The sequence below is a fragment of the Pyxicephalus adspersus genome, chromosome 3 (assembly GCF_032062135.1).
Source record: "Pyxicephalus adspersus chromosome 3, UCB_Pads_2.0, whole genome shotgun sequence".
Lineage (NCBI taxonomy): Eukaryota > Metazoa > Chordata > Amphibia > Anura > Pyxicephalidae > Pyxicephalus > Pyxicephalus adspersus.
In genome coordinates, this window is record NC_092860.1 from 80034986 (window position 1) to 80059552 (window position 24567).

Here is a 24567-nt window from a genome sequence, read left to right on the forward strand (position 1 = left end):
CCAACAGGCCTCAACTATGGGAAACCTCTTGAGCTCACTCAGCATACAGGATAATTACAGCCCCTCCATCTGGCCTCAGGCTGCAACTCCCCCCAGTTCCAAGGACAGGTGTCTTTTTATTATCATTGGCCCGTGCTCCAGAGCTGTCCTTAATTTCTGGCCCAGACAAGGAAGAAGTACAAATCTGTAGCAATACAATTACTCATGGCCCTATCCCTTTTGTAATCCTTTTTCCAGGCGAGGGTTATGTATTTGATGCCAAATACTGTCTGAATTTGGCATCACGTATTTAATTCTACCACTATATATATATATATATATATATATATATATATATATATATTCTTCAGTGTGTCATTTAACAATGCAGACATAATAGTACAAAGAAGAGGCCATCCCTTATGCTTTTCTTTCCTGTAAGTATATTCTCATTGTTAGAGTAACAAGTTCAAAGGGCCATAGGGATTACAGAAAGCTAATTAGGAATCAGACACTTATCTAACACTATGTCATATAATATACTGATTTTTCAATAAATGCATAAATACCTGTCACACATTTATCTAGGAAATATATGGAATTATTTGACTAAATATAGCAGAAAGATAAAAATATAGCTATGAAAAACAGTGTATAAGTATTGCACCCAGCTAGGTCAAATATGTATAATGTGTTCCAGTTCCTCTTGGAACTAAAATTAGCAAAATCAATTTCAAGGTCCCCATCAAAGAGAGGGAATACAGAAGAATGAACACTGTTTTGTTAATGCTACTGATATTATTTTTATTTTGCTTTTAATTCCACATTACGGTAATCTCTCAATACTTATCATTACTCTTTATTTTATTTTTTGTAAAAAACTTTATTAAAATATGACATTCAGTAAAAATAACCTCCACATTCTAGGCAAAAAGCACAGGCCCCTTTGACTGTCGGCTCACTGTACATTCACATGCAAAGGTTACCCATGTGCAGTACAAGCAAGCATGGCGTTTCCTCATCCTTTTCAACTCTGTTTTCTTTCACAATTAGAGGAGCACACATCAGAAAAAAGGATTATGCACAGATTTTATGTAATGGATTAACAAAGATAAGCTTCTTACTGTCCTCTATGGACCAAAATAACCACTTAGGTAGATGGTAGGCTTATTATTTAAAGCAGAAATACTTAAATAAGCAGAAAGAGGTGCTCATTTGAATCTGTAAGGAGCCCACTTAACATTGGTTTACAGCAGAAAGAGTCAGGTAAGTTGTTTCTGATGAAAGTTGTTGTTTTAATATGAAATCTGATAGGATGAATGTTTCTGAAATGTAGTAAGAATTAAATCAAGTCTACATTTGACTAGAGCAGAACCTCATAACTACTTATATATTTGCATTACAATGAGTGTTAAGTATGTTTTCAATATTTTACCTGGATTGTATGGATTAAGAGAAATCCTATAATATAAAGCATACAAGCATTTGCATGGAAACCTCTATTGCTTCTCATGTTCATGTGTTTTATGGCTGACCAAAGATGTTTAAAAACCATTTTGGTATGTGTATGAAAAATTGACACTCATGTTATATTGTTCTTATGTAATTATGGATAGTCCTTTTTTTGTACATGTCATTTTTGTGTTATTATATTGTTGAAACCTAATAAAAACAATTGAAACAAAAACCAAATGCACACAGAAATAGTGTGCATTTGGCAAAAAGAAATAGTGTTCACATGGTAAAACGAATGTCCACTTTGCTTAGTGGATCGATGTTGTTGCTGTTTTTCAATAACCAATCATGTGCCATGGAAAGCAAACCAAAATCTGTTGTAATTGCACATGATTGGATGACTGAAGTGGATGAAGCTAACTATTATTCACTATGGAAGTCAAACACTAATGTTGTAGATTTCTTCTCTTTTTATGACCTAATTTGTATTTTAAAACACAAGGCACTTAAAATGATAAAATTGCAGATAATAATGCAAGCACTAATATAGCATCTGATAAAAGTAAGCAGAGGAAACTCTAAGTTCACATTGGTGGTAAAAAACAAACTGTAGTGTTATCCACTTCTGAAAGGCTATTGGCGACCATCAGGCACCCGGGATTGGTAACAGGTGGCAACTGATAGGCTTTTTCAGGCATTTGTGAACACTTGTGCAGGTTTTTGTAAGCAGCTGCAAAAACCTAGCAACGCCATTAAAACCACTGCAGCATCTGAAAAAAACGAGCAGCAATAGTGCGGCCATCAGCCACCTGAAATAAAAAAATAGAAACATTTGTTCCATTGTGAATAATTTTTTGCAAAGTAGTAAAACCGCTTACCTGACCTATGTGAAAAAAGTGGAAAATTAGTTACATTTATACAATAAATACAGTTATATTGTAATGTGTTATTATCAATGATATAATGTACCTACTGTATCTTATGAAAACTGTTTTATTTTTTTTCCAGAATGAAGTGTTTCAAGTATTTCTTCCTTGCTTCCCTTATCACCCTGTTTGAGCTTTGTAGAGCTCAGTCCTGTGTGGTAGATAATTTCAAAGTAAAGGATGATTTTGATTTTAAAAGGGTAAGATGTTTTTATCACAAAGTAATTGCATTGAATGTTAATGTACTAAATTCATGTAAATGTAAATTATAAAGATGTAATATCTGTATAGTAACTCAATCTAAACTTCTGAGTTGAAAAAGCTCAGTGTGCTCACTCACAACTGATCTATTGGAGCTCAGAATAGACATGAATGAGGATTGATGACCCTGTGCATGGGTGAGATTCAGCATTTATGGAAGAATTATTAGCCTAAACTTGGTTAGTATGGAGAAAACAATTGCTACTTGCAGCAATTATGAAAGTACAATAGATTCCCTTCCTTCATGGCTTGAGTGATGAGGTAGACCACTTTCCAATACAGTCTAAGTCAGGCTGCTGCAGGTAACCAGAAAAGAAATGTGCCATCCCTTGAACTGATTCTCATTTATTATCCATATGGTCAGGAAATGCATTGGTTAGATCTCTTCTGTATACCTTGGCAGAAAAGGATTTCGGTACAACTTTAGCTAGGTATTGGTATGGTAATATGATCTGTATAATATTTAGCTATGGATTTGAGCTACTTAAGGTCTTTAGGCCTTTTTTGTTTTAGCAAAGTAAAATTTCACTCTACACAGAATAATTTACTATTTTACTACAGAGAATATTCTTAATGTGTGAGATAAAAATGAGGTTAATGAGGTAAAAATTACATTTACAAAGAATACCCAAAGAGAAATACTGTAACTAAGGCATATGCAGACTGGTGTTTAAAGGCCTAGGACAATCTTTTCTGTTATGCCTTCAACCAAAAAAACATGGTATTTTTCAATACAGTTTTTTTAAATACACAAATAAACTACTAATGGGAGAAGTGAATAACTCTAATTGTATTGTAATAATGCCACCTGTTAAGGGGTGAGATATATTTGGAAGCAAGTGAATAGTTCGTTTCTGCAGATTATATTTGGATTAAAGAAAAATGGGCAAGGGTAAGGATATGAGCGACTTTGGCCAAATTGTGATAGAGGTCAGGTTTTCCCAATGTTGGGTGTTCCTAGTTAGCAGGAGTTTTTACCTACTAAAGGTGGTCCAAGGAAGGAGAACTGGTGAACCAGCAACAGGGTCATAAGGGCAGAAGACTACCTGAGGCTTGGTGGTGGATGGGGGGGATCCTTATCCCACTGAAGAGCATCTGTAGCTTGAATTGCTGGAAGAGAATTATTAATAATAATATTTTTATTAATAAACAGGATTTATGTAGTGCCAACATATTACGCAGCGCTGTACAATAAATAGAGGTTGCAAATGACGGACGAATACAGACAGTGACACAAGAGAGGACAATTGAAATATTAGTATCAAAACTGGTCTATTTTAGACCTGTAGACCATATGGATAGTTGGGTGTGTGTGCAAGATTTACCTATGGAAGAGATGGCAGCAGGATCCACTTTGGGTAAAAGTAGAGCTAGTGGGGGGCAGTGCATATTAAAGAATATACTGCTAATATCTTGGTGCCAGTTACTGCAAGACACTTTCAGAGATCTTGTAAAATATATGCCTCAACAGGTCAGAGCTGGACTCAGACAAAGGCTGGACAAAGGTGGACTTAAAGAAAATTAGGCTGGTGGTTTTAACATTTGGTTGTTTAGTGATTAATAAATAAAACTCAATGCATTACCCATTCTTTACAGTTTAGGGTTTCTTTGATAATTTTATTAAAATTTTCGATTATCTTCACTAGTATGCAGGTAAATGGTATGCTGTTGGAAAAAAAGACCCCGAAGGCTTGTTCTTGCAAGATAATATCTCTGCCGAATATACAGTAGAGGAGGATGGCACAATGATTGCATCATCAAAAGGAAGAGTTAAACTTTTTGGGTAAGCTATACTGGGTATATGGACATAATACATTTGAAGTGGAACATCAAATAAAACATTCTTTTCCATTTTTGCATAAAGAAGGGAAGAGATTTTACATTTTCCTGTCCTGTTGTCTGTGGTCCCATTATAGACATAACTTCTCATGCTCTAGCCAGGTAATTGCTGTCTCTTGCCCATGGACTATACTACCTCCCAATGTATCCCGGAGCAGGAAGTGAGGGGAAATCCTCCCAATGGCGCACAGGAATTAATAAAAACCTAAAAAGTTAGAATGAGTGCCTTCTTCTGCATTTTTTTTTTGAATATCACAGGTTCAGCGTGTGCTCTAGATCAGTAACACAAAAGAACCAAAAAGGCCCAGGACTGCCAAACATAGCACTGGCAACTTATATAAATCAGGACAGGGTCTCATTAACTGTAGCATCAGATAGGATATAAACTGCTAATTAAGTTTTGTTTAAACTGAAGAAATAAACTGTTACCATGCTGAGGTAATTAGGTGTGTATTCCTTTTACAGGTTCTGGCTCATTTGTGCAGACATGGCTGCTCAGTACTCAATACCAGATCCAACCATACCAGCTAAAATGTTCATGACTTACCAAGGTTTGGCAAGCTACTTATCAAGTGGAGGTAAGCTAAAATACCCTGGAATGACTTCAATGTATATATTGCACATACCCTTACAGACTATACAGAAAGTTAAAGTTTTGCAGAGAATTGACATACATTATGATTGTATGGAATTTTAAAGAACCAGATAACTAATCAAGCATTTTTTTAAACATGGGAACATTTGGCCAAAATATAGGAAAGATTTTGTTACTGACCTGAATATTCAATCCATAGCACAGAAATAACTGCTGAGAACAGTGGGTGCTTGCTGTGTTCAACATATCCATGTTCCTTTGTACTAGCTTTCACAGTCCTAACATGTGAATACTTTGATTAGAAATATTTGTGTTTCTGCAGGAGACAACTACTGGGTCATTGACACTGACTATGATAACTATGCAATCACTTATGCATGCCGTACTCTTCATGAAGATGGAACATGCAACGATGGCTATGCCATCATATTCTCACGCAATCCACGTGGATTTTCTCCAGCTATTACAAGGGTTGTACGCCAAAAACAGGAGGAAATCTGCATGGCAGGACAATTTCAGCCTGTTCTTCAATCAGGTACAATAATAACTTAATATTCTGCAAAACTGTAGATCAATGGTATTCATATCTCACAAAAATATGGGTTTATGGCTAAACCACTAACCAGTATACAATCATGTTACATAGGGGACTCTCCTCTCAGCTATATTGTTATCACAATTGCTTTTATCCTATTTATTTAAGTTCAAGAGCAATTAGATAATGAGATATTATAATTAAATAAATGGGTAACATCTTCTGGCCACCTATTTACTTATTGTTCCCCAGGAGGGTGGAAGACCCTTTAGTATTTGTGTAGTCCAGCAACTAAACACAGGTAGAAAAGTTGGCTGTATGTTAATTCATCTTCTAATTATGTATAATACATGCTCATGACTGTGGTCCAAGTGTCACTGCTATAATAATAATAATATAGTTAATAGAAATGCAACAAAATCAAATAATTTGTATTTACAAAAATAAAAACAGTAGAATAATGTGCTGAATGCACATAAATGATGGTTGATTTAGACACAAACCAAAGCTGTTAAAAAGAAAATATGCCATAAGCTAATAATGCCAACAAAAAACCTATTTATCTAGTATATGTGTTTTTTTTTAAATCATTTCTAAACCTGTTTTTGTCTGCAGGAGCCTGCTAGGACACAGGGTTATCAAGACCTTTTTCCTCTATACATTCTCCCAAAGATTGGAAGAAGCAGCCTGTCTTGACAGGATGACCTAAGAAATGCACTTTTTCACATATTAAAGATTTTTTTTCAGAGTGCAATTATTTGTTTAACTGTTATTTAGGTACAAATGATTGTTTCATCTGATGTCATGTGTTTCCTTTTAACTTTCTGTTTCTAGGTTTTAATGTGTCACCAGTTCTTGTTAAAATAGATCATTTATTGGAAGGTATGATAAAGAATAAACAATTTTTGTATAGTTGTGACAATTTCTTTTGTCTTTTTTGTTTTAATATGAATTGTAAGCAAGTAAAATGTGTTATTTAATGTGATTACTCAGTTTTGTGTTATATGTAATACTAAAAACATTTTTGGTGGATTGGTATTTAACTAAAGTGATTAGGTTCCATAGAGGTTGGATGACAATGGCGGGGTCAGATTGGAAGTACTGTATTGCAGTTTGCTGATTCTTTTAGGAATAGGTATTTAAATTATCATTCTAGCACCTTTCAGTACAGACGGCACCTAAAGTGTAGAAGAAGCTGTTGTTCAACCTTTTATGCACATCTATACACACGGAAAACACAATAGAAATATTTTAGCAGTGACATGCTGGAGTACTGGAATACAATTCTAATAAATTTAGGATTTGATACAATAAATACAATAAGGAGTTACTGGTTTAGATAAAAGGTGTCCAAACAAAACTATTTAATGTTACTCTACAAGCAGTGCCAGGAGCATACTGACAGGAATAAGCAGTGGGCTGCTTCCATTTTCACTGTGGCAAAGCAGTGTAAATCTCAGGACTTTGATGAAGACATTTTTTGGCTGGTAAAAACAACTTTCATATATGTATTCCATCTACATTTTTACCCGTCTGCCTGGATTTTAGTATTTATTTCCCCATTACAGAGCTTGCTATTGGGACTACAATTTAGCAGCCCCAAGTACCGGTGTGAAATACCCCAGACACAAATACTTGTAAAAGGATGTTTCTTTATATAATGTAAAACTTGTACATAACAGCGAACTCACCACTGTAGCTTTAAAAAACAGGTAACCTCTACCCAGCGGATTTTCTATGGCAGATAGATAAAAATGATTCTTGTGCTTAAAGGTATCATATGAGTGGTTTCATAAACCCAAGAAGACCCAATAAACTTTTTAGCTTAGAAAGATGACTGAATTTACAAACACTGTTCAGATGGTTCATTTTTGACAGCAGTAGCTACAACAGGCTAGTATATTTACTCAGCAAGTTCCTTCTGTGATTCTGACATCCGGGAATTACCTTTATAAGTGGTAGGGAATGCGCAAGTAGCAAGACATGAGCAGGATGTATTATGTATGCTCTGTGTACTTCAAACGCTTTTTGGGGCATACGTAGTAAGCCTGATGTCTGAAACTGGTATGATAGTACCTCTGTTATATACAAGCTTGTAGAGTAGAAATGTTCACTTCAAAGCATATAGATAAGTTTTTGAAGAAAGTTTTATTTGACAAAAGGAGTGGTGACATATACAATTTAGAAAATTCAATTTACAAAATCCAAAACAGTGCATCAGAGACAATTCAAAAAATCTATTGCATACTTGCTAAAATAGACACTTATGTATGAGTGAACAGCTCCATTTCTGTATGGGTCTAAAACAGATCTCTGTACTTCACTGGAACACTGTAAGGTCCTGGTGTGTTCCAGAAGTTGACAGCACGGACTCTGTAGTATCCAGATACTATACCAGTGTCTAGAGAAAGAAATAGGATATTTCTTAAGCACAAAATCATTTAGTTGTGTATTAAATGTGTGCAGGTGTCACCTAGTATCCTTATGTGGTGTGCACAAAATCGCCAAACAAGTCCTCTCAGGGAACAAAACAGATGGGTAGATGAGACTTTGCACTTTTATTCCAATGGAATATGTGCACAACTTCAAACCCCAGTATCTTAAAGCTTTGTCTCCCAAGGCTTCAGATTGTGATGAAACTAAAAATAAAGCATTTTGCTTGTGTTGATGCACTTTTTGAATTTGTAAACACAATACTCAAATTATCTTCTATGAAAGCCCTAGGAGGCTTTCCTTTGCTTCAGAGTCAACACCGTGTTCTGCATTGAAAATGAAGCTAAGCAAATTTATGTAGCCTGAGCAATAGCTTTCCTAAGATGTATTTTATCTAATGCCTGTGTAGAGTGCCTCTAGAAAGGAACTCTTATGGGAGAAACTCATACAGGAGACTAGTCAGACCACGTATCTCAACCAAATGTAGAAACATGAGAATGTCTGGTTTCTGTATATATGACCTTCTGATATATGTGACCCTCCAACTAAATAAAAAATTTAGGATACAGCCTATCTACAACAATTCAAAGTCTGACCAGTGAGACCAATGAACAAGCAGCAGTAAGCCTTGACGTGAAAATAGTATATATAAATGAATATATAACTTACCTGGACTATATGTGAACAAAGTAAAAATAATAGGTTTTGTATTTATGTGTCTAAAGATTAACCCATCAGTTGAAAATTCCACTTCATATGTTTTTAAACATCTACAAAACATAAAATAATTTTAAATATCACAATCACAGAACTATGCACTTTTTTACACAACAAAACAAACAAAGTAATAGTAAAATATTAGCTTATATATTAACAGGGGAGTACCAGCTAAAGTACACCATGTGTAAATATTAAATCATGTTTGGTATATTAAACCATGCCTAAAGGTAATATGCATAATACAAGAAGGTTATATAAATATAGAACTCCTCAGGATAAACGGTTCAATTTAAAATTAAAATACACACACTTTTTTACCATCCAGACGACTACCAGGCTTTTTTAAAGCACTCATCTTCTTGTCAGAAAGCGTATGTTGCTACTTTCTGGTTAAGCATAAAGTAAATAAGACATTAGATGTACTGCTTCTCAGGTCAGCTAGAGGTTATTATGTCGGGAATTTAATAGGTGGCAAGCTGGAGGCGATAGAGTGCATTGAAAGCTGCATTTCTGAAATTGAATTCTAAATGGCTAAAATCAGCTATAATGTACCAACCAAACAAGATAGTGGTATGCTGGTCCATCATCTCCTGTGTCTCCATTTAAGCCTTGAGGCCATCTATCACAATCATGGGCCAACAGTAAGATGCAGTAGGTAGAAAGTGATCAGAACCCCAACTTTCTATCTAAAGTTGGTATCTACACTTCTGATGCTTTAGTACAAACCTAAAACAAGGCGCAGGTCTTTTAAACACTTTTTTTTGCAAAAAATGTCAATTTTGCTACAGGCATGATTTACAATCACATAAATCAGTCACGCAAAATATAAACAATAATGGTGAGACAATATAATTAAAACATGATCGTTGTTTATATTCATTCCAGATAACCAGTAATATAGATATTGCCATTATCAGTTATATGAAAGATCAAAAATGTGAATATGCTGCTTAAGGTATTTGTAGATTGGAAACTCTGAATTCTGAAAATTATTGTTTTCATCCACTGGTAAAAAATGGACAAAATAGTAAGAATTCTAAAATTTAGTCAACAGGCCATCCTATATGAGATAAAAAGTCATTCACAAGAACTAACTAGGTTAACCCAAGGAGATCTATGTTTCATCAAAAAGGGAAAAACAAGGTTTTATTGTAATATGCTCACAAATTGACAGACCAAGATTATCTACCTGAATGAAGGTAAATAAAATCTGTAAAAGGTTTCAATTATATATTTACCTGGTTTTTACCTGCTCATCACTCCACACAACTGATATCTGCCCATTAAAAATAGGAATAATGCGAACATGGGTGACCTAAAGAAAAAACAATGATAGAGTTTAAAGTTCTTTAACTAGAATTAGCAAGATGAATAAACAGTATTTTATAGGATACATCATTATGGAGATGTTTCTGACTATTTGCTCTCATAATATAATTTGTGCACAAGTGTAACAAAAAAAAAATTGCAGATGCAACTTTGAACCACTTTACAAAACCTAATAGCCAATATGTCATGAAAAATGTACATTTAAACAAGCTAGAGAAATATAGAGGAAAAGTTTAAATATCCCCCTCCTATGTAAATATCCCCCTCAATATGAAATTTCAACATCATCCCACAGGCTATGAGTTACATAACACATTGCTCTCCACAGATGCAGGCTGTGAAAAAGGGGCCATGGAGGTTATGTATTCAATGTTCTTTATAGAACAATCCAGGATTTATGGCTGATAAAGAACTGCAGAAAAGTTAGATGCCTACTAACTCCACCAGTAGTCAGTTTTGACATACTGAGAGATACATTTTAATAAGTATGTGAACACACGAAAATGTGGGTGGCACTGCTGTCACAAACTAAACTTAATTTTTTCTCTGTACTGTTTTTTATGCTGGTATACAGTTTTCCTACTTACCCTTCCAGGTGGAGAACGAGGTTGTTCACAAATGTGAATAAGAAGCACTGAAGGAACTGGAAGTTTTACTTTCAAAATCACATCACCTTCTTTGGGGAATGAAGTTGGCCCTTCCACAACTGGATCCTTACAAAAAAGAAATAAGTTTTCAAGTGCAGATGTTTAACAACATAAATATTGATACCGCCATTATTGGGCTCAATTTTTCTAAGTGTCTAAAACAAGTATGCAACACATGCAATGTAAAGTCACAATTCATTATATGTACACCTGTTCTGGGTAAATGGCTTGAAGCACTGAAGTCAAAGTATCAATTAAAGGCAACCTGCTCAGTACTTACTCAGTACTTCTTTTAAACAATTTTGTCTCTAAAAAGTTTGTTTAGTTTTTAAATATTTATGGGTATCTGTTCGATAGAGCTATGAGCATTCTCTAGGTTACAGCAAAGAGAACAGTTAACATAACCTCATGAAGCCTTTAAGTAGAATAAAGAATAGGACCATCTTACCTCAGCATCACGTATTTGGTTGAATTCTTTAATAGTTGGAAAGTCTGGACTCCCCACCTTTTGCCATTCCAAAAATGGGTTTGTTAATGTATTATCAATGTAGTATGTTACATACACAAGATCTGAAACAGAGCAAATCTGGTTAATATGGTAAAATATAAAATGCAATATAAATTGTTGTTTTTCTTATACTGTAAGTAGTAAATATTAACTGCATTTAGCTTGTTTGTTATACACTTACTTTGTGTCATAAATTTTCCTTTCCTTTTAACAAGGAAGTGAACTCAAAGGTCACTGACTCTTAAGAAAAATAATGCATATGGTCATCCCCAAATCCCCATAAAATGGCACATTAATAAGAGTGAATAAAATCTGCTATTTTTACTTCTTACACATATTCATTTATCATCATCAAATTCTCACATCTTGTAAACTTGTGTGCATTCTCTAAGTGTTCTGGAACAGGTTCAATGACCCTGATGGTATAAGCCTGTTTGAGATATGAAACAAAGTAAGGAATATATATAGTTTTTCTATAACCTGCTTGCAAATTGCCTGGGGTGGTCTGTTTACATATTCACATTATTCTAGTGTGGGTTCAATGGCCACTAATTCATGAGCCTATTTCTTTCATTCCAGGAAATTATATTGGCTTTAGGTCCAATTTTTTAGCCCAGCCAAGGCTCCCCTTAAGTTTAATCCCACCATCCACTGGTTTTATGTATATAATATAAATATATATTGAATATTATATATAATATGATATAATATGAATATTACATTTACCCTGCAGAAGACAATTTAAACATTACATGTTAACACTGTGCACATACAGAAAAAATATTTGTGATCAAGTGTGATTTTCTTCATCTCACATCACTAAATAACTATGCTGCTAAAAACTAACTCCTGAAGACATGCATTATGGTTTCTAAGCAGAATGCCAAAAAAATCAATCCTAATTTTTTTATACCTGTGAGTGAACACAGGCATGGGAAGAACTATAGCTACGCTTCTGCTATGAAACCAAAACATACTTACTTTGCTGCGCAACAGAATCACTAGGCTTATGACTTGCGTACAAGAGAAAATGTAACCCTGGCCCCCAGTACCTCTGTTAGGTGGTTCTGTGCTGAAGGCATTATTAATAATGCTAGGTCTTCATTTTAAGCATTTACTTTTTTCTCCTGCTCTACATCTTGCAAAGATCTGCTGCACCTAGCCCACAATGTTCTGAATGACATGTAACAATTTGTGTCAATAAATATTTAAATGGTCGACCAACAAATCAACAAATATTAATAGGAGAACTTTGAATGATGCGGGTTATTAACAACTGAAAAAGTTACCTTTTGATTTGGGGAAATTTGTGAAATTCAATGTTAAAAACTGTATGTCTGTGGATGTTTTGTTATCATTGGATGCATAAAGAAGTATGGTTGCCTGCCAGCTGTCAGACTTAATGCCTTTTTTAGGATCATGTATGCTTGCTATGACTCCGATTATATCATTGTTGATTGACATATCACCATCGACATATATTTGTGTTGATATATGTACTTCACCTGCAACAAAAAGTATATATATATATATATATATATATATATATATATATATATATATATATTTATCAACAACCAAAACAAAGCATGTGAACAGAAAACACTAAATCAAATCAATACTTAGTGTGTTTACCCATTGCCTCTAAAACAGCATCCATTCTCCTCTACCTACCTGCCAAGTTTTTTATAGAACGCGGAAGATAGGTAGACACAGATTTTCTGTGGACCAACTCAGTTGCTCCTATCTCTTTACATAATGCCAGGTCGTGGCATCGACATCATTGATGTTAAGATTGGCTCCATGGGGGCAATACAATCTCTTTCAGCGCCCCTTGTTCTTCTTTTCTCCAGGCCATTGGAAAATAAACTGCCGAATTCTTTAAATGTGCACTCAAAGGTTAAGAGTACCTGTATACCAATGCTCGTGTTTTGTTTTTTGCCCAGGCGATTGGCTTCATCTAGTTTTCATGTAGAAGGAATGGCATTTTAGCTAAAAGTCTTCCATGAAGACCACTTCTGAACAGACTTCTGCAGATTGTAGATGGGTGTACCAGGATCTGAAAGGCTTCTGTCAAGTATAAGCTGATGATGCCACTAAACATCTTTAAATTACAAAGGTGTTTAGCATGAGCATTGAATTTAGCAACCTCTACTTGTTAGTAGAGCATGAATGTTCCTCACCTTGTTTTTAGGTTTGTTTTTATTTTCACCTGGTAATTCTATGAATTACATACTTCCTGTCACTTCATGTCAACCTTTATTTATCCTTTATAAGGCTGTAAGGGCAAAACTATATATTTTTGTAAATGTATGTAGTATAGTAACCCAAAAATCTCATATATCCCTTAACAAAGATTTACAAGTTGTTGTGTTGTATTTACCTTTTTATTTTTCTATAAGGCTAAACAACTAATTTCCAATAGAAAGGTGCAGCAGAATGAGGTAAGGCAAAGAAAAATAATAAGGCTGTATAGCAAGGTTCACCCTGTAACTTTTACACAAGTTTAGCAAGGTTTGCTGTGTAAAAAAAGACAGGTTTAGATGTTGGGTCATAAATTCACAGTTTAAAGTGAACCTGTGATATAACCATGCAAAGTAAAGAAAACAGTTTTTGGTTTGATTCCCAATGCCCACTCGGTTTAGCTGCCAGGAGAAGGGCTATGAATTCTCCAAATGTAATAGTGCTGTTTGGTGATTGGCCCAACACTGTCACAAGACCTAAGCGTGTAGCAGAGAAAAACGGGAAAAGATCAGAATGTGCTGCTAGGGTTAAGGAGACTTGCTGTCTTCAATTTCAAAAGTAAAATAGAATGAGACGTAGATATGTTCAATGCCTAGCTGATATAACCTAAATTCACCCTTTGGGGGATGGTAAAAGAGAACAAAATAATTTTGGTCTAAATTATAAATGTACCTTAAAAGTAGAACATCTGGAAGCCCTACTTACAACACAAAAATAATACTTTTTTGGTTATTCTGATTAATGTGTTGCCTAAATGCATTTTGATTGTTATTCAAAATTAAAAGTGTTGTTCTATACAAATTGATGTTTTTCTTTTTTGAGACATTTTAATAAAGCCTTGTAAATTACCATCTTTTATTGCATAAGAAGTGATAAAACACAAACGTGTACCTAATAATGCCAGCAAGCCCATTACAGTTAGCACCGGTTTTCTCACCATCTGGACATGTGGGGGCTTAGTGTTGTTCATCTGGAATCTTGCTGTCAGTGTTCTCTGAGTAAAGTAGTGAGGGTAATAGTTCATGAAGGCATTATCATTACTTAGCAGGCTGTAGTTCATTCCTTGGCTTTCATTTGACAGCATGTAGTCTAAGTGTTCATCTATTACCTAAAACACAGATATCACAATAATGATAGTGGTATATGTAATACAAATGATCAAAAATAAGAACAATTACAAACAATTATGGAAGACGTATTATTGTACACAATGTAAAAAAAATAATGTCATACTAACAAATGTTGCATATGTGTATTATTTATACTTTGCAGCTTTAAAACTTTGGTGCAAATTATGAACTGATATTAAGGAACCACAAAGTATTACAGTTAGTCCTAAATAAGTTTACTCATCTGCTAATCAGATGTTAGAAAGGATTTTAGCAATATCCTATTGGATGCTTCCTAAGAAGATAAGGCTCACCCTGCAGTTCATACCTAATTATATAAATACACATAGACCAACAATACCAAACACAAAAGACACATGTTTTGGTACTTAGTCCATGCACATGTTAGGAACCTACACATGCTATCAGTGCCAGCGTATGCTAAAGTGAATTTGCTATAAAGCTTTGTTTGCATATGGGGTTGCCTAACATTATTAGCTAAGCATTTCCTCTGTAGCTTCAGGATAAAAGAGTCAAGATGTATGTATCATTTTAAATCATCACACACTAAAAATTGAAAATAAATAACAGGATAAATAAATTCTGCTTTTTTATTGAATTAGTTTTCCTTTCCAACACATCATGCTTTTTTCCTTACTCATTAGTTCATTTCCATTCTGCAAATAAGATAAACCCTCTATACTTTCCATGGAACCCTGTCTTTTTTTAGGTGATATACAGGGATACCGCTTTCCTTAACAAAAACATATATATATTTAGTACACAAATCTTTTTGTGCTTGAACTCTTGTTTTCAACAATATTTCTCTAATACAGTATTACAGGTTTGCTAAAATTCTTGCAATGCACTAACGTGGAAGGACTGATCTATTCTTAGAACATTTGTACTTACATTTTATATCTGTAAAAATTATAGTAATAGCCAATGTAGTAATGACAACCTGAGAAAGCACAGTAACAGAACAATAAACAAAATAAGTACATGGGGCAACAAGGACACCTCTCTACCAAGGCAGACAACAAACTATGGCATGTTAGACTAAAGATAACTGGGAAGACAATTAGCAGATTACTGAAGCCACAAGGGACCTCAGCACAGAGTGCTATGGGAAAATTCCATTGAACCCTTCCTCAGGGCCGAGTTATATTGCTCAAACTCAGAAGCCTCAGAGACTTGTTTGTTCTTGGCTTTTGTAACCACTGCCAAGTGGTATCCAGGGCAGGTCAGACACCATCAGGTGAAACACCATAACTGCTGGGACTTTACATAGTCACTCCCATATTGCAATGTAACATTGATCTACACTTTCTGTATTCTGTCGCCTCCGTCCCAGCCTTCTTTGCCCTCACATGTGACTTCTCATAAATTGTAACCTGCTGTGCACAGCCCATATATTATTGTTGCATCACTCATGTGTCGCCTGCATTTTTAATATTATAAGTAGATGCTTTCTGATAATAGAATTTAGATGTTCTAGTTTGTACAATATCATTACATGTATGACTACAAGACAACAATTATAAAACAGCGTACCTATAGATTCTTTTCTCTACATCCACTTTAAAACCATATCTAGTCTTTTTACCTTTACTACCATGGCAGCATATGTGACATCACCCCTCCATGACTGTGGTGTTGACCATCCTACCAGTGGGTCTGCCTCATCATTGTAAATAGGAACGGACTTGAAACTGGGAAAGTGTCCTAGAATTTCAGAAAAGGTGTCTTTTTCTTGCTCCAAAATGTGAAACGAATTTCCCCCACCCTGTAATCAAAAAAAGAAAGAAACTAAAACATGCTGTTATACCATGCAATGTGGCTTTATTACCACAAGAGGGCATGAAACTATAAGAATAGTAATCAGTTTTCTAATGAACTTTATTCATGTTTTACACATATTGGTCAATATTAAAAAGAAAAGCTGGAAACTATCACATGTGTGCCTTTGCTGATGTGTTTGAGTGGAGCAAAACACATGAAATCAATTTATAAGTAAGAATATGCATAGTGCTGAATAGAATAAACATTTCCAAAACTGCTGACTAGTAAATTTAGTGGGTTCAACTCCTCTATTTGTAAGGCACACAAGGAGGTAGAATGTAGATTAAAATATAACAAAAACTTTTACTGTTCAAGAATTCACTAAAATAGTTGTAGATTAATTCACAACAGCCTGATAGATCAAAAGAAATAATGTAAGCCAGCATCAAATGTCATTGGTATTGTGTGTACGTAAAAATAAGTCAGAACAAAGGTATTTTCAAGATTTTGACTGGAACAATCATATTCTTTTTTTATGGGTGCTATAGGTTTAGGAAAAGGTCAGGAGCAACTACATAATTTTTTTTTCCCAATATTTTTCCAACCTGAGTTTTGCCTTTATTTTCTACAGATAAAAAGTCAAATAAAATTCCCTCTTGAACAGTTTTTTATTTTGCAAATATTTTTCACCTTCGTGAGAAGTCATTTAGACAAAATGAGAGGCTGAAGCCCCCCTGCAGGTACACATAGATCAATGAATTGTTTCCAATACTTGATCTAAAACTAGGAAGGTAATTGACACAATTATTCCTTTAAAAAGTCGATTGGATCTCATAATCCCCAAGTGTAAAGGAAAATATTTGATCTGAAGACTGACAAACTAACAATTTTTACAATCATCAATTGACCACCTAATACTTGCACATCGGCGTGCTGTCCTCCAGAGATGAAAGGTTCGAGCTTCTCACCTACTTTCACTGTAGCCATTGCCACCTTCTTCTGAAACCGACCTTTGCTTGTTTTACCAGTGAGCTGGGCACTGATATGTAACTCCAGTGCACGGGGGTCCATTCTCAACATTTTACGAAAGCAGTTAGTGTGCACATAATAAAAAAATTGGTATCAGGCTGGCAAATCAAATACCTTGTTGAACAGGTTTTATTCAACTTTAAATGAAGATTACAAATTACAAAGCAAAGTGACAGGTTCTCTTGGGAGCAAAAAAACCTCCACCCACTGATACTTCCCCTGCACTGTTTTGCTAATCTGTTCCTTAGTTGGAGATTTAAGCTACGTACACACTTCCAATTATTATCGTTGGAAAACGAACGACGAACGATCCTGCACGATATCTACGAACGATCGTATAGCACCGATCCTGCACATAGAGATAACGACACGATCGTTCGTAGATATTGTACACACAATAGATACGATCGTTTAAGCGATAGAGGAACTATGTGCACGACAGGAAAGTGAACGAACCTTCGTTCATTACGCATGCTCTGAACATGGACGATCAACGAACAACCGTACACACGAACGATGTTCAACGATCGTCGTCCAATCCGATCCGCCGGTCCGGTCGTTCGTTTCCAACGAGTTTCCTCGTTCGTCGGCGTCGTTGGTTACTTTTTTACGAACGATTTTTTGCCCAATCGATCGTTCGTCGTTCGATTGGAACGATAAAAATTGGAAGTGTGTACGCACCTTTAGTCAGAGATGGAAATCCTAATCCTATATAAGTGCCATGCCAATAGGTCTTAAAACTTACACAGGGTAAATTCTTCCTTTGCCTTATCAGGTGACAATGTTCTGGCCTGGTGACATTTGGTTGACCTGAGCAATGCATTCTTCAAGGTCATATCCTCTCCCATACCTGGAAGCTCTAGGTATCTATTGAAATCTCTGATGGTTTAAAAAGAGAACCTTTTATTTTTTTTCCTATACTGGAGAACTTTTAAGTTCTTTCAGATCTATTTCCTAGCCTATGTTTCTCTACCATTTCACTGCATCACGAGTATACTCTGTAGCTGGAGTCCAAAGTGGAGTCCAAGTCCAAACTTGTACCAGTGAACTAATTTAAACATGAATGCACTGAAGTATATAAGAATCTTTCCACTTGTCCGCTCACAGCCATGAAGTATGGACTAAAGCTTTTGTTTCTTGGATTTGTAATGATAAACAAATGCCCAGTGTTTAAGAAACCAGTGCTGTTCTCTAATTTAAAAGAACTAAAAAATCCTGGGACATGATGTCTGCTGAAGCTCCCTTCTTATTTCCATTGCATTGTCAAAGTTACTAATGTACAATAAACCACGATGCATTAAAACAAACAACAGTGTAATGTATGCTAATGTATCTTAAAAAATATAAATACAATTACTAATATGTAAAAAGAAAAGAGCCACCAAGATGTCACACCAGTTCATACAAACCTTTTTATGTATTGCAATATAGTCCAGTCTAACACCGGTCTCTTGAGTGAAAAAATTAGTCCCGTTAAAGCAGTGGCCCAAAAGACCCCAACAGATAGGTGACCTTGGTGGTGACCTGCATGAATCTCCAGGTCCTCCAAATTTTAGAAGCTGGCTTGCTTGTTTTAGGCCCTCTGAGCAGGCATCATAGTAATTCTGGAAACCTGTACAAATGAAAGTATGTTTAATATGTGTGGTTTACAGGATATAACAGTGATAGTTAACAAGTGATAGAGTTATTTAAATAAATGATTATAATACTATACTCTTAGTATAACCTATTGCAATGCTCAGCTTCATGTTGGAGAGCCATGAAAAGACTCTGATGAGATCCACTTTCTGCAGAACTTTAATGTTTCAGACACTGTTCCTTCATATAAGAGTGGCTAATAACATGCAAATGTCAGTATGGAGCCTATGGTGCCATAGTCACTGATAATACCCCGTCTAGTGGACACAATTTCTTATCCACACCCACAAAATGACCTATTTATCTGCATCATAACAAATTACATTACACCTAGCATATCTGATACCCAGAGGGAATCATTGTTCAGTGCCCTTATCCAATAAACATTAACTTTACTTCTAAGCTGCATACAGATCTTTCACGATCCTTTCCAACGATAAGAACTGCACAATGCATGAACGAGTGCTGTACATACAGCACTGTTCTGCTCTATGGAGAGGGGAGGGGGAGAACGACGGAGTGCCACCCTGCTGCGCGCTCTCCCCTTTTTCTTGCATTAGGATAGTTCATCGTCCGTGGATCCCCCAGGGCGGTCGTTCGGAAGATGGACGACGGGTGCAGTACACACGCCAGATTGTCGTCCGATACGAGACGTCGGCCCTGAGACGATTATCAGGCAAGAACCATTGGACGTGTGTACGTAGCTTAAGTATATATTGTGAAATTAAATTTTGGCAAGGAATGGAACACAGACAATCAAAATTGTTGTGCCCCTACTACTGCTGCTAAAAAAGCAATAATAGTTAAAAAGTTGGTAATGGGGCATTATAAAGTATGCTATACCTGCTACAACCTGACAGTACAATCTCTGTAAATCTTTTTATTTATTTACCTAGCCTATTTAATCTGATGGACTTCCAAAACAATTAATCCACACTACTTTATATCCCAAAGGCAGGCCTGTGTACTACATTGCTTTTGGTATATCTAAAAGAGATTGTTTTATTACATTGTAGCGTGTTTAGCCAGCTTTAGTCTTGTCTGTCCTCAATATGTCCTGCCAATATGTTCATAGCCAGGAAGATCTTTTACAATGTTAGCTTACCTGTTGCAAACACTGCTGATTAAAAACACAACTGTTAGCTTATACAGAACGGGCAATCAAAATCTCCAAAATTCACTGGAGTTAAGGCCTGCATCTTCCAAATTATCTATTATCTTTCCATAGAAACATACTTTACATGTTTTCTGTTGGTGAATATAACAGTTGTGATGTTAGCTTAGTGTCCATGTAAAATATATTAAATTGTAAAAAAGCCAAACCTTTTTTTAAGTTTTAAACACTGAGCCTGATTTATTAAAGCTAACAAATGTTTGAAATCCTGGACCATATCCATTCCAGGTTTGCTGGATCACCCAGCTTCACTGATGAAAGTGTATTTTCTCCAGCCCTGGAGAGCTTTAATAAATCTGGGCCATAGTGTGAAAGCATTTATTGCTTTTTGTGTCACCCTGCTATGCTTCTTTTAACTACTGTCTTTGGTAAGAAAAATGATAAGAAATCAGGGTATATCTCCTAACAAATAGGGCTGGCTTACATATAATTTTTACATATTAGGAACAAAATAATAAAAATAAATACCGGTCACTGTGATAGACACATTGTCAAAATCATGATTGTCTGGCTCGTTCCATGTTTCAAAGTTCCATGATAACACATGAGGTAATCCATATTTTTCTAGGAAAGAATATAATTAAAGTTACAAGTGTGCAATTTTTTAGGGTCACAAATGCATCTTCAAAACTGCAATAACTATGTTAGTACACAATGCTTTACAGAATATTTTATAGGAAAGTGTAAAGGTCCAAAACTAACACAGTTTTAAACAAACGGTAATGGACTAAATTACCTAATGCCAGGCAAACAACTAAGTACACAGATGACATGTGTAAATGGGAGCCATTATACCACAATGGATATGTTTCCATATCTCTTTGTTCCTTCAGCTCTTGACTGGGTGGTAAAAGGAGAAGTAGCTGACTGGTGAGCTTATCTCAGTCATTCTGCTTTGTCCTTCTTTCTGCATGTGCCGTGTTAGCCCACGAACACTGCAGCACAACTGAACGACTCCTTGTGCTACTTCTTACTCTCAACACCTGAGCTCTGCTGTACCATGGGCTTCCAAAGTCTGGTAAATTCAACTACTTACACTGCTTGCATTTAAAGCAAATTCATGTCCCAAATTGTTTAAAAAAAAAACACCTTTCCTCCCACCCCATCTGTAACCCATTCTGCATGTCTTTTCCTTACCTGATGCAGAAGAATTTACTCTACAGCTAAATCCGCTGTCCTGTTCCTTTGATTGTACCACTTTCTGTCTGGTGGACCACTGGTCCACCACTGCAACGCCACTCACACACCTGGATCCTACCTTTCCCGTTAGGTTGATCTCATTCCACTTTTAACTGCTAAGACATGGTGTTTCAGATCGGGGTTTTTTATTTGCGTATCATGCCTGCATGACATGACAAGCAATGGAAGTATTAGTGTCACACAGTCAGTGATATAAACACCTAATGAAGATTTTTTTTCAATGCCAGCAGTAAATAAGAGGGGGGTTGTAAGGGGAGAGAAAGGGCCATTACTTTGTACATAGATCAACTTTAAAGTAATGGGAATTACAGAGCTGCATTCAATTGTGTATTTTATATCTGAATGGGGTTCTGTTTTTGATCTCTAGGTTTCTGCAGTACAAGACTTATTTCTTCTTTCCTTAGCCAGTGACCTTTAGTACTACTTTTGAAATCTACAAAATAAAAAATCTAATGGAAAATCTGAGCCCCTTTGTAACGACTGCAGTAGATGGGTCAATTTAGGACAACTTGTCAATAGGCCTCCTGATGTCAGAATCCAGATGTCAGAAACCAGAGAATCATGTATACCCTTGGGGCCAACCTGCAGCCCTTTGGTACTTTGTAAAGAGCCTTTAAAGAAGTAATATTGAGTGCTCTCAGTGTGATAGTCTCCTACAGCATGTTCAACCTGTTGCACGTCTGCAGTTCCTGATTGTCTCTAATATGTCAACTCTGGCTGTCACATTTGCTAACTGGTTTTGCCATTGCCATTGATATAATATACAATGTTTAGATGTCAGTTATGATTCCATTTGAATTGCTTAATCTGAACCTAATGTAAAAGATACTAATTTAAAAAAGTAATCTCCGGACCAGTATCCTAATTGCTGATCCTTAGTATGTCGACAGTGCAATGCTTCTGTCTTTCTGGAGTAAAAAGACACAAAAAAAGAATTGTCATGGGAGTGTTGTGATCTCCATGAAAACTAAAATATATACTAGCGTGCATGAACTTAGTGATGAACCTATATTTAAAACTCTTTTCCTGATTTCTCATTTCTTTTATATATCACTTATTTATATATCATGCCTTATAAAACAAAAGGTTTAGTTCTGCCAGCATTACGCATGTCATTTTCATGACATACTCTCTAAATGCCACGTCATCCATAACTACTGTAACATAATATGACACTGATATAATATATCATAAATGGTAATGTCAGCTACATGTACATATAGATGGCTCATTTAACATTTACACAAAGAAAAGAGCTCTGGAAAGAAGGAACAAGATTCTTGGGAAGAAAGGGAACACAAATATTCTGAAAACATCAACCTTTGTTATTCAATGTTTGCACATATGCCTTGTATTTGGCTGAAACAAATAAACTGGGCTTATTATTAACACATTTAGCTACTATAAACATTTTCAATATTAAACAGAGACAATACTGTGCCACAGTTACAACAATATATTATCAGTATATACACATCCATTAACAATGCCAGAATGTTGTATCATGTTTTGTAGAGTGTCATCAATCAGGACACAGAGCAATTTTTGGGAGAACAATAAGTGTTTCTATTGAGGTTTCCACTAAAACTACCAAGAGTATGCCTTGTTTTGACAGAAGGAAAAATACAGTACACAAGGTGAGCAGGTGTTACTAACATTTAGCCTTGGAAATAGACAATGGAAAAATCTACCCTTCTGCTTGAGCAGATAATCCTTCACTCGCATAGTACTGTACAGAGCCATTGGGCCTGATTTTTTAAAGCTCTGCAAGGCTGGATAGGATACACTTCATTAGTAAAGCTGGGTGATCCAGAAAACCTGGAATGGATTTCCTAAAAGTCATTAGCTATTTGTTAGCAAATGTTTTCAATCATGGACCAGATCCATTCCAGGTTTGATCCAGGATCACCCAGCTTCACTGATGATAGTGTATCCTCTCCAGCCTTGGGGAGTGTTAATAAATCAGGCCCAATGATGTCAATTTGTACAAAGTGATGGGTATGCATCCTGCCCCTACTGTTTACCAGTAGTGTAGCTATAGAGCAAGCCAAATTCTATATTAAAGAATGGAAAGGTAAACAAGGTGAATAATATTAGATGAACTACATGAGTTAAAAAACGATTCTGCAAAATCTGGGGATATGTTTGTACATGCATACAAGCATTTATTTTATCACTAAACATTTCTTCATATTATCAATGACAAAACACAAGACACATTTAAGGAGCTAGTAAAATATAAAAGTTTCACTCAAAAAGGCAAGCAGATAACTAATGTTCTGAAATGTGTCTCACAGTAGAGATTTCATCATGGTTAGGATATGATTTTGCTTTCTTATATCAGAGCTTTCAAGAAAAGAACAGGGAGCAAAATAGTTATGATATTGCCAAATTTGCTACAAATCACCTAAAACAAGCAGAGGCACCAATGCTTTACACACTACAGATATTCAACTATGGACCTCGAGACACAGGAGTATTTAGGCATACTCACATACCAGGAAGTGCTTTTAAATTTTTCAGGAGGAATTTCTGAAAAGGTAGTTTTTTAGGGTGAAGCTTGGGCACAATTAGTACTTCAGGTTGTTCTCTATAGCTAAATATTCATTTATCTTAATTTCATCTTATATATATATATAATATATATATACAATAAAATTTTCTTTAAAGATACATTAAGCACCGCATCTATACCCTGAAAGCTAAATACCAATAAACTTACCTATGTAACGTTTTGCTGTTAAGTAAACTAGGTGTCTCCATTCTTCCACTTGAACTTTATCTTCAAAATCAGTAAAATATCCAGATGGACTTCCCATAAGCTCAAAGCCTTTAAAATGGCAGACAAGTAAATCACTAAAAATCTGGTAACACTTGATTTTGGACAATACATATAATAATGTAAAAGGTTAGAAGATAAAAGAACTAACATTGATAAGATACCAAACTATCTAAAGTTTTTACAACATGAGCCGTGCTAGATAACAACATGCTAGTCTACATATACACGCCAGTCCAAGAAAGCATGTTATAATCATTACAAAGCGTAAAAAAGCTACAAAGGTGAAAATACACTTAAATATACATTTCAAAATATACATTTCAAAATACTATGAATATTTAGATTATAAAGAAATACATATACTATGTATGTGGTGTTAGCA

The 24567-nt window shown here is 35.4% G+C and overlaps 2 protein-coding genes across 3 annotated transcripts in view; one reads left to right on the top strand and one right to left on the bottom strand.

The window, feature by feature from the left end:
- The first annotated feature begins 1102 nt into the window (after positions 1–1102).
- On the top strand, positions 1103–6512 carry LOC140326629 (purpurin-like). The gene is made up of 6 exons (XM_072405403.1): positions 1103–1245; positions 2443–2560; positions 4268–4404; positions 4926–5038; positions 5378–5590; positions 6206–6512. The coding sequence occupies exons 2-6, from the start codon at positions 2444–2446 to the stop codon at positions 6214–6216; spliced, it is 591 nt and encodes a 196-aa protein (XP_072261504.1). The 5' UTR covers positions 1103–1245; position 2443; the 3' UTR covers positions 6217–6512.
- Positions 6513–7719: 1207 nt separating this feature from the next.
- The window catches only part of IDUA (alpha-L-iduronidase), a 50884-nt gene continuing 34036 nt past the window's right edge, over positions 7720–24567 (bottom strand). For both annotated transcript variants that reach the window (XM_072405401.1, XM_072405402.1), the window contains 11 exons: positions 24126–24233; positions 20672–20767; positions 18801–19003; positions 16187–16366; positions 14363–14579; positions 12517–12732; positions 11168–11289; positions 10660–10785; positions 9982–10058; positions 8693–8793; positions 7720–7991 (listed from right to left, as the gene is read on the bottom strand). In XM_072405401.1, the coding sequence (XP_072261502.1) occupies positions 7891–7991; positions 8693–8793; positions 9982–10058; positions 10660–10785; positions 11168–11289; positions 12517–12732; positions 14363–14579; positions 16187–16366; positions 18801–19003; positions 20672–20767; positions 24126–24233 (1547 nt within the window). In that variant the 3' untranslated portion in view covers positions 7720–7890. The remainder of the gene's footprint in view (positions 7992–8692; positions 8794–9981; positions 10059–10659; positions 10786–11167; positions 11290–12516; positions 12733–14362; positions 14580–16186; positions 16367–18800; positions 19004–20671; positions 20768–24125; positions 24234–24567) is intronic.

What these genes read in the sequence shown, in the direction of transcription:
- LOC140326629 (XM_072405403.1), top strand. Translation starts at nt 2,444, where the DNA reads ATGAAGTGTTTCAAGTATTTCTTCCTTGCTTCCCTTATCACCCTGTTT. An exon ending in GGAAGAGTTAAACTTTTTGG is followed by an intron (nt 4,405 to 4,925) that starts GTAAGCTATACT and finishes TTCCTTTTACAG; the next exon opens with GTTCTGGCTCATTTGTGCAG. An exon ending in AAGCTACTTATCAAGTGGAG is followed by an intron (nt 5,039 to 5,377) that starts GTAAGCTAAAAT and finishes GTGTTTCTGCAG; the next exon opens with GAGACAACTACTGGGTCATT.